This window comes from Orycteropus afer, unplaced genomic scaffold (genome assembly GCF_000298275.1).
Source record: "Orycteropus afer afer isolate SDZICR_OR568_19922 unplaced genomic scaffold, OryAfe1.0 scaffold00263, whole genome shotgun sequence".
NCBI classification, from domain to species: Eukaryota; Metazoa; Chordata; class Mammalia; order Tubulidentata; family Orycteropodidae; genus Orycteropus; species Orycteropus afer.
This window is the reverse complement of record NW_006921850.1, coordinates 2,868,664-2,878,472: the sequence shown is the minus strand read 5'-3', so window position 1 is coordinate 2,878,472 and position 9,809 is coordinate 2,868,664. Positions and strand designations below refer to the sequence as shown.

The 9,809-nt window shown below is 38.3% G+C and overlaps 1 protein-coding gene across 1 annotated transcript in view; it reads right to left on the bottom strand.

Annotated features, from left to right (window-relative positions):
• ELMO1 (engulfment and cell motility 1) overlaps positions 1-9,809 on the bottom strand; it is a 679,198-nt gene that overhangs the window by 548,668 nt on the left and 120,721 nt on the right. Inside the window, exon 6 of the mRNA XM_007950092.1 lies at positions 629-664. Coding sequence (XP_007948283.1) covers positions 629-664 — 36 coding nt within the window. The remainder of the gene's footprint in view (positions 1-628; positions 665-9,809) is intronic.

Genomic DNA, 9,809 nt, shown 5'->3' with positions numbered 1-9,809 from the left:
GAGTCGGGGCCGACTTGATGGCAAATAACAACATCATCATACCATAGTACATTTGAAGGTGATGAGGATTTTCACTGAGTGTTTGAAAAATAACGTGCAAATTTTCAGATCTCCAGATACAATTATCATGCTGTTCACTTAATAGATAAGTAATTGAGTACTTTCTCAGACTCAAATTAAATAATTTTTATTCCATACTTCAATCCTGAATGTTTTTGCAATGTTGAAATTTTTCTTCCTGAGCCATTGAAGAAAATCAAAGATTTTGACTTTGATCATCACATATGCCACAAAAAAGAAAGTTTTTGTTTAAAGTAATACATCAAATTATGCCAAACTTTGCTCCAGGAGAAGGGTACAATCCTTATGTGATCATTTTTGTGGTTACAAGCATAAATACCCTTTCCACTGCAAAGCAAATACATTTTTAAAGAACCTATTTATAAGAACTCAAATAGCAGGAAAAAAGAAAATCACTCAGTCAAAATATCTAGATGAACAGCTATACCTAAATATAAAATCAGAGGATGGGATTTAATTAATCAGAGTCAGAGGATAGGATTTAATTATGCAGAGAAGATAAAAGTGTTAAACCGTCAGTATTAATTGATCATATATATATTCTTACCAAGGCTTCATGATCTTCTGCAGTTTTTGGTATCGTCTGTAAAAGTTAAAAACAGTGACGTGAGAAGCATGATTCAAAGCAAAATAACTCAGTATTAAGAACTCAGTATTACTAAAAAGAACTCAGTGGTAAGCATTTTATTGTTCATTAGTTCTTATCACCTCAGCTCTGGTTCACGACAATCTTAAATGTAACAGAATGACAATAATGCCGGTCTTGTGCCATCTTCATGACCACTGGCATGTTTAAACATATTTAACTGCCATGAAGGAAAATTTACCCATTTCAAAACTGATTCAAAGTAATAGTTTCGTTTTCTTGAATGATAAGAAAGAATCATTAAACAATTAAGCTACTTTCACCAACCTATTGCATTTACCCATGCGTAAAGGCAATAAAGGAAACTCTATTTGGATAAGAAGGGGTATATGTTCAATGAGGTAAAAATCCCTAGAGATAAGAATAGAAATATTTTCAATTAAGAAAATCAAGCCAAAAAGTATTAAACCAGTTGTTCTTAAGCATATGCTTAACTATGAAGAAACATCTGATTATCTTTCGTAAAATGCCCACTAATACTACTTTCTCTTTTCTTAAAAGAAAAGATAATCTCTTCTGTAGGAAGACACATGGTACACTGCAATAATCTTGTGCATCAAGACTGGAACCCTGGGATGGTAGCTGTCAGAAAAAGAAAAGAAAAAAAAATATATGGAGTAGACATCTGAAATGACAGTTATGCTTCTTAAAAGTCTGAATTCAAGACGCTAAAGGAACTAATGGTTCTGGTCAAACTGGTCAAACTACTCCCCATTTCTCAAATTTGCCAAACCTCTGACTTTAGGAATGTTCTTCCCCTGTACTCAATACTCTTCCCCTCTTTATCCAACTGGTTAAGTCCTACCTAAGTCTGAACTCATCCTAGGCAATTCTGGGAAGCATCCCTGATCTCTGTCTTCCCTTCTTCTACCAAACAGGGTAGAATCCACCATTGTTCACCAAAGTTCCTGAGGATCCATCCTTCTAGGATTTAGGACTTCCTGCTTGACTGCTAAGCAGAAGGCTGATGGTTCAAACCCACCAGCCACTCCACAGAAGGAAGACTGGGCAATCTACTTCCATAAAGATTCACCACCTCAGAAACCCAAAGGGGGTCGCTATGAGCCGGAATCCACTCGATAGCAGTGAGTTTGGTTTCTGGTTTGCTGTCCTAGCTCCTTGAAGGCAGGGGATCTGCACTGTGAATCACCAGTAGTGCAATGTCAGGCACATACAGAGTAGACACTCGATGAATAGATGATGAATGATCTGGTTCTTCAGAAGAAGTTAAGTTTTACATTCAACCACATAAAATGCAACTCTTTTAGAAACCTAATTTATCACAAGAAGACCATATACAGTCTCTGGTAAAGCTGAGGGGGTTAAAAACATAAGAAAGAGCGCTCCTCCTCCTCCTCCTCTTTCTTCTTCTTTCTGCTCCTCACCTTTCCCTCCTTTATCTGCTATTCTTTTAAAAATATTTATTAGTTTTCTTGCTTGCTTACAATTCTTCTCAACTTCCTTTATATAAACACAAGTTTTTGACTTTTCCTTTGAACTCACTATGGTATCTGCCTGGTTCCTTCATGTCGTGAGGAAAATAAAATTGTTTAACATGGCTTCACTGCTATATCTGCATGAGTGTCATTATTTTACCTTTCCCTGAAAATTACCTTTTTAACAAAACCAAAATTGGAAGATACTGTACAAACCAGTTGACCTATAATCTTCAAAAACCGCACAAGGCAAGAGGGACGTGGGACCACGGAGGAACTGTTCCAAATTTAGGCAGACTAGAGACATGACAATGCCATTCCAGGTACAGTCTCAGGTTACAATCTTTGAATTAAAAAACTCATTTGGGACAACTGGGGAAGCTTGAATAGGGTCTCCAGACAAAGAGTAAACAGAATGTCTCTGTTCTATTATTGAAACTTTTCTGTACATTTGAAACAGCTTCAAAACAAAATTCCTAAGTGTGTGGGTATATAAAGTAGTCAATGCCAGGTTTCAAACTAACTTTCTAGCCTGGGGCCTGAGCACTCTTAGGTTTTCATATGTGCACCACATCTTCTATCGGACCTCAGATTTGGATAAACTGATTGCTAGATCACAGTGTTTTTTTACTTCTCAACTTTTGTATACTAACTTTGGCTTCAGACTAAGTCCAGGCAGGAGGAGAACTTTTTGTAGCCACGATGTGTCTGTTTTGCTAACTTGAATAATCTCTCTTACAAGAGAGATTTTCTTTTTCTTTTCTTTTTTTTTTTTTTTTTTAAGAAGTGTGACCAGCAGAGGAAATCATTCTGGAAAAGGTTTATGTTTCAGAGTGGCCAGAACCTCTCACCTCTACCCAAGGAATGGTATTTTTATCCACAGTAGAAGAGAATCTTTTCTCTTAACAAGCTGTGTGACCCCTTCTCATTTCCATCACTTTGTGTTTGACAAAGATGCACAGACAAAGCAAAAGGGCCTGGGGAGGGGGCAGATCCTATTTGAGGAATTTTCTGCCACACAACTCTTTACAAAGCCCAAGAAGGTTGGCCTCTTTAGCCTTTGTGATGTAAATTTCTACTAGCGCCCTAGAAAGGCTGTTCTACTCGGTTCCAGTCCCCTCTTCTCAAAAAAAAAAAAAAAAAAAAATTATGCAGAGGGCATGCCCCAGGAAAGCATGCAAAAAGGGAGCAAGTGGGAAGACCAGGCAGCCTTCACAGTTGGGGCTGACTCTGCAAAGACCACTTGGATCAGTTTCTTTTTGGCTCTGTGGAAGAGCTGCTGGCTCCTCCCAGTGGGCTCTGAGGAGGTGATGTGCATGCAGGACACAAGGTGTGAGCCCGGCCAGGAAGTGAGTTGCTAATCAATGCGGCTTGGACTGGGCTCAGCTACTTGGCCAACACCTTTCAGAACAGGCAAAGAAGAGACACCAAGTTCTCAGAGCTGATTAAAAACTTATTTTTCATATGATAATCAGTGTCCATGGAGGTTAACACACTTTCAAAACAGAAATCTATCTTTTATGTGAATAGAAAACTCATGGTTGAGAGTTGTTAGACACGTATTTTTATTTTCCCCAAGGTCCCTCACGTATCCAATCTGTTGTCAGGAATATTGTTCATCACTCAAATAATATACACTCTGCTAAATGAATAAACCTTAAAAATCTGTTCTCAAGTGTAGGTGCTCAGCAACATCAAACCCAAGACATTTAGGGTGCTTAATTCAAGTTAGACCTCAATTTTCACACCTACTAAACAGCCACAACTCTGATCATGCCAGGAAAAAATTATTTGAATAATGATATTTTAATATAAAATTGTCCTTCTGTTTATGCAACAATAACAACTTTTGTACACACACACACACGTAATTACATACATACACAGCATCAACTAAACTTCCTTATCTGTGTTATATATATGATTTCTAGGGGGATAATAATTTATACAATTAATATTGTTCATTTTTTAGGGGCTTTACATATCTTTAAAATAATTATTGGACTTCTTCCATTGCTCCTAATACAGCCAAAGTTTGGAAAAATGACCTCAACTAAACAAATAAAACAGCACTTGTAAGTTCCCAGACTAGTTCAAACTCCTCAAATATCCCACTGCAATTTTTCCTTAGGAAAACTAGAAAACCTAAGGGAACACACAAGTCTAATACGAACCAAGTTGCTGGGAAATGGGCATTCCTAGAAAAATAAACCAAAAAACCAAATCCATTACCATAAAGTTGACTCTCACTTACAATGACTCTATAAGACACCATATAACTGCCCCATGGGGTTTCCAAAGCTGTAAATCTTTACAGAAGCAGACCGCCTCATCTTTCTCCTGCAGAGTGGCTGGTGGTTTTGAACACTGATCTTTTGGTTCGCAGCCAAATGCTTTAACCACTGTGCCACCAGAGCTCCCTCCTAGGCAAATAGTATAGTACATATTGGGACATTTTAGCAGGCTGTTGGGCTGTTCAAATTTTAAAACAATTTCAAGATGTGTACGTTCTCTGAATCAGGAATTTTATTCCAACAACATAATTTAAAATGTGCTAAAAGATTCTGCTCAAAGAAAAGCTGATTAGAGAACATTCACAATGGTGGAAAAATTGAAAACAACAAAAATATCCAACAAGGGATTAGTTTACTATACTGCCGCCCATCCTCAAATTACTATAGTACAGTGTCTATTGCTACAGTTTTATCTGATAAAACTCTAAAAATAAAATAATATGCAGGTGACAAAAATGATTGAGGGAATAATATTTAATGACATGGAAGTACTGTTAATATAAAAAGCAGATTATAAAGAGCCTAAATATTATAATTCTACTTATAATAGGATTTAAATGATTATTATTTGCTTGCTCCTACTTAAATTACGTACTCTTTTTTAAAATAATGAATATGATTTTAAGTTAAGGGAAGAAAGTTAATTTCAAAAAGCTATCAAAGTTTTTTTTTTTTTTTTTTTTTTGCAAATACATGAATTTAACTTTTTTTCTTGAAGGCATTATAGGGGTCAACTGGCTTCCTAAATCACTAGCTTTGCCTTTTTTTTTTTTTTTTTTTGCAAATACATGAATTTAACTTTTTTCACTCATGACTTTTCTGCCCAGGGTGGTGCTGAGGCTTACTCATATTTCAACAGTGTAATTTTCCTGACACATTGCCAAGTGGGAAGGAAACTATAAGGATCCTGCCCTTTCATTCTTGGAAAAGTACCCTCCACCCCATTCTCTTGCCCCCAGTGATGACTGATCGTTTAACAATGGTAGGATACAAGACAATCTGACCAACAGTCTCCATGCATAGAAACATAGGCAACAAAAAAGACGTTTTTCAAAACCCAAAGAAAACATGTATTATTCCCTACATCTGGCTTAGAGATGCAGGTACAATTTTTACTTTCTTCCAAGTAAAATACCATTTCTGAGAAATCTTTCAATACTCTTTCCTTTTCTTCTGTTAAACAATGTACATTCCTTAATATGCTTTATTGGACACCATTTCATCCATCAATTGGGGGGCATGTTTCCCTACAACTTTATTTGCTTTCAGGTTCATATTTCAAGCAGAAATTGTAACAAAATTTCAAAATCCCACAAGGACAGAAAATTAAATTCTAGCTTTAACCTCTGTTCTCTGTCAAAATGAACCTCCCTCATTGCTCCTTTGTTGCTGATTTTGCCCAGGGTCCCTTTTGGTATCAGCTGGAAAGAGACCTGACAAGTTCAGCCTTGGGTAACGACAAGCAGGCAAGTAGTCTTTGAATTTTATTATAACTCACTGAAAGGAGAAAAATTCCAGCTACATTTCTTTAGTGTTTCCTAAAAATTTCCACAGGTCCTGCTTAGGACAGCTTTCACCTACCCCAGTTGGAAATCGGCCCAGGAGTCATGACTAAATGTCTTCCAAATTGCAGGATCTATTTAATTTGTATGGTTTCTATTCAAAAGTTTCCTGCTAATTAATTTAAGTCTTGCTATAAGTTTAACTGAGAAGCCAGGTATTCTTACAAGAAAAATGCCTTCCCTTTTTCTTTTTTATCTGAGCAAAAGATCTGAAAAATCACGGTTGATCAAATGGCTAACATCTTGGGGTAAGTTGCAAGACCAGCAGAAGGAAAAGCAGAAGATTGTGCTGTGCCAGACCCTCCTGTTGCATCTCCAAAAATAACCTGACTTTGAACTTGTAAAGGAGACACCAAAGGTGATGCAGAGTCATCATTCCTACCAGTGAGATAGTATGATGGGACGCATAAGGGACAAGTGCAAAGCAGAACTCATGCAAATACTGGTCCTGAGCTCCATTTATCTTCCTGAAACCTGGCTATGTGAAACAACAATTGGAATGGCTTACTGATTACAAAGAGTGAAATATTAATGAGCATAATACTCCTTAAAAAATGCAATCAGTTGCTTTGATTCACATAAAATACATTCACTCACACTTACTGCCATCAGGTTGATTCCAACTCAGAGATCCCCATTGGGTTTCCAAGACTATAGATCTTTACGGAAACAGATTGCCTCATCTTCCACAGAGCGGATGGTAGGTTCTAACCACCAACCTTTTGGTTAGTAGTCAAATGCCTTAACCACTCCACCAACAGTGCTCCTTATAAAGTACATTAGCTACTGAAATTTTCTCATGTTTGTTTACCTGCAATGTGGAGACAGAATTCAGACCTGAAGACAGAATTCAACCCTAGTCTGGGGAAGTGTTCTTTTGGGCAGCAGCTCCACAGGTCAAGAGGAGCATATGGTGGTGTAAACAGTTAATATACTCAACTACTGACTGAAAGGGAGCTCTGGTAGCATAGTGCCTCTCAGGCACTTGACTGCTAACCAGAAGGCTGGCAGTTCAAATCCACCAGCCACTCCTTGGAAGGAAGGTTGGGCAATCTACTTCTGTAGTGATACCACCTCGGAAACCCAAGGAGGGGTCACTATGAGTTGGGGCCGACTCGCCGGCACATGACAACAACAACACTGACTGAAAGGTGGGATATTTAAGTCCACTCAGAGGCACTTCAGAAGAAGGGCCTGGTGATCTACTTCTGAAAAATCAGCCACTGAAAACCCAAAGGGCTGCAGATCTACTCTGATATATATGGGTTGGCTATGAATCAAGGTCAACTCAATGGCAGCTGTTTTATTCTAGGTCAATATTTGTTATAGAGTAAAGCAACAGCCATAAAGGGAAAAATAAATCAATAAATAAGAATGTTGACAAGGCAGTATATACCAGTTTCTACACTTTTTCTTTTGAAGTCAAAGTGATACTATCTTTTTAATAGGAAAATGAAAAACTAAAGCTCTAAGCTTGCATTTTTCCCCATTATCAAAATATATTAACTGTCATCCTTTGGAGGTTCTGGAGATTGGCTGTAGCTCTATACTAAGGGTTTGTATCATATAGGTCCTCAAATTCAGTGGAAATACTTACATAAGATCATTCTGAACACTGAAAACCTCAAACCTCTTTCCTCCTCCCATCACGGAAAAAAACACCCTCAAGCCTCTGGATGAATATCTGTGGCAGAACCACCACTATTACCAAAACCAAACTCACCGCCATCGAATCAATTCCAACTCATAGTGACCCCCACTGGGTTTCTGAGGCAGTAAATCTTTATGGAAGTAGATTGCCCAGTCTTCCTTCAGTGGGTTTGAACCTCCAACCTTCTGGTTAACAGTTAAATGCCTTAGGCACTATGCCACCAAAGCTCCTTACACCACCACTATTAGCAGATCATATTATAACTAGTTCTAGTATATTGCTCTTGATATATGGATGGCTGAGACTTGGATAAATTCAATACACTTGGTAACATTTTCACATTTTTGTTTACTTGTTAGTAAATATCACAGAGGCAGAAGTTCCCAATGTTCACTGGCCTAGCAGAAGCAAGGGGATTGCTTATAGCACATCTCTGCTATATTTGGCAAAGGTACAATTCTTGCCTTCTCTAAGGAAGACCAAAGTTGGATCTCCAGCCAATGTACCTCATGTAAATCACCATCCATCTGCAAGTGGAGGTTTGTGTGTTGCTGTCACGTTGAACAGGTTTTACTGGAACTTCCAGACTAAGATGGACTAAGAAGAACAATCTGGTGACATACTTCCAGAAAGTAGCCAATGAAAACCTTACAGATCACCACAATCCAATCCACAGCCAATCAAAAAGATGCTGCAGGACTGGGAAATATTTTGTTCGGCTGTGCATGCGGCCACCATGAATCATGCATGAGTCCACTCCGTGCAGTTAACAACAACAATCAAGCTTAGCAAATAGATGCAATAATCCACAGTTAACAATTAACTCTTACTCCTCCACTACTGACTAAAAACATGGAAGGAGTGACCTTACTCATTCCATATTAATTTCAGCCTAGAGCTTCTGTCACAGACAGACTCCTCTCTATCCTTTTTCCTTTGTTGTGCCCCTTGTATCCCTACACTTACTTTTATTAAGATTCCCTTTGGCCCATTTATCACAGGAGTAATACGAGGCAGTCTGCTCCCATAACTATTTATAGCCTAGGAAACTCTATGGGGCAGTTCTGCTCTGTCCTGTAGAGTCACTAAGAGTCACAATTGACTCAATAGCAATAGGCTTTTTTTTGGGGGGCGGGGCTCGGGGAGGCTTTGTCTATTTATAGTAAACCCTGGATTTCAATAGGCCTAAGTCCTACTCCAAGTTGATGTTCTCCAAAATTTTCATTAGAATTTCAGTTGCCATAAAAACAAATAAATGATCCCTATCTATGACTGACCCTCTCCAGATCACCCAAGCCTGTGTGCAAGTCCTCTTGGGTTTCATTGTTTTTTGTTGTTTTTGTTCTATTTTTCTAACTTAGTACTAGAGGTTTTCCCTACTTGTCTATGAGGCAAGCTCCTAAACCCCAAAGTGTACAGAATATTCCTCGTATGGCAAATATCCCTGCGGTTGTAAAACATTCTCTGTCTGAATGAGAAAACAAGAATCTTTAATGAGTGCCAACTGCAGAAGCTAACTACTGCCAAGTGTAGGAGGAGGGAAGAAGGAAGGAAGGAAGGAAGGAAGGAAGGGAATGGGCTGAGACAGGTCTGCGACATGTATAGTCATCAGTTCATTCTTTGTATCACTTGGTACTGAAGAGAGATTTTAATGACTCAGGTTTAAACCCCAATTCCCAAAAACATTTACTTTTTTTGTAATAAATATCCCCATTTTGAAGATTATTGATGTAGCATATTGATATATAGGTATGCATCATTTAACATTCATTTGTACAACATCTGACTGTGTATACGTCAGTGGTCCCATAAGGTTTATTTATTTTTTTAAAAAAGAGAGGAGCTCTCCTTTTGTTTATTATTTCCCCCTAATGGTTTCAAGGGAGCTCTGGTGGTGTAGTGCCTAAAGCATTTGACTGCTAACTGGAAGGCTGTTGGTTCAAACCCTTCAGCCACTCCTCAGAAAGAAAGCTGGGCAATCTACTTCCATAGTGATACTGCCTGAGAAACCCAAGGTGGGGTCACTATGAGTCAGATCCGACTCAACGGCAGTGGGTTTGGGTTGGTTTAATGGTTTCAAGGGAGCTCTGGTCTCATAGTGCATTTTTGACTGCTAACCAGAAGGCTGGCGGTTCAAAC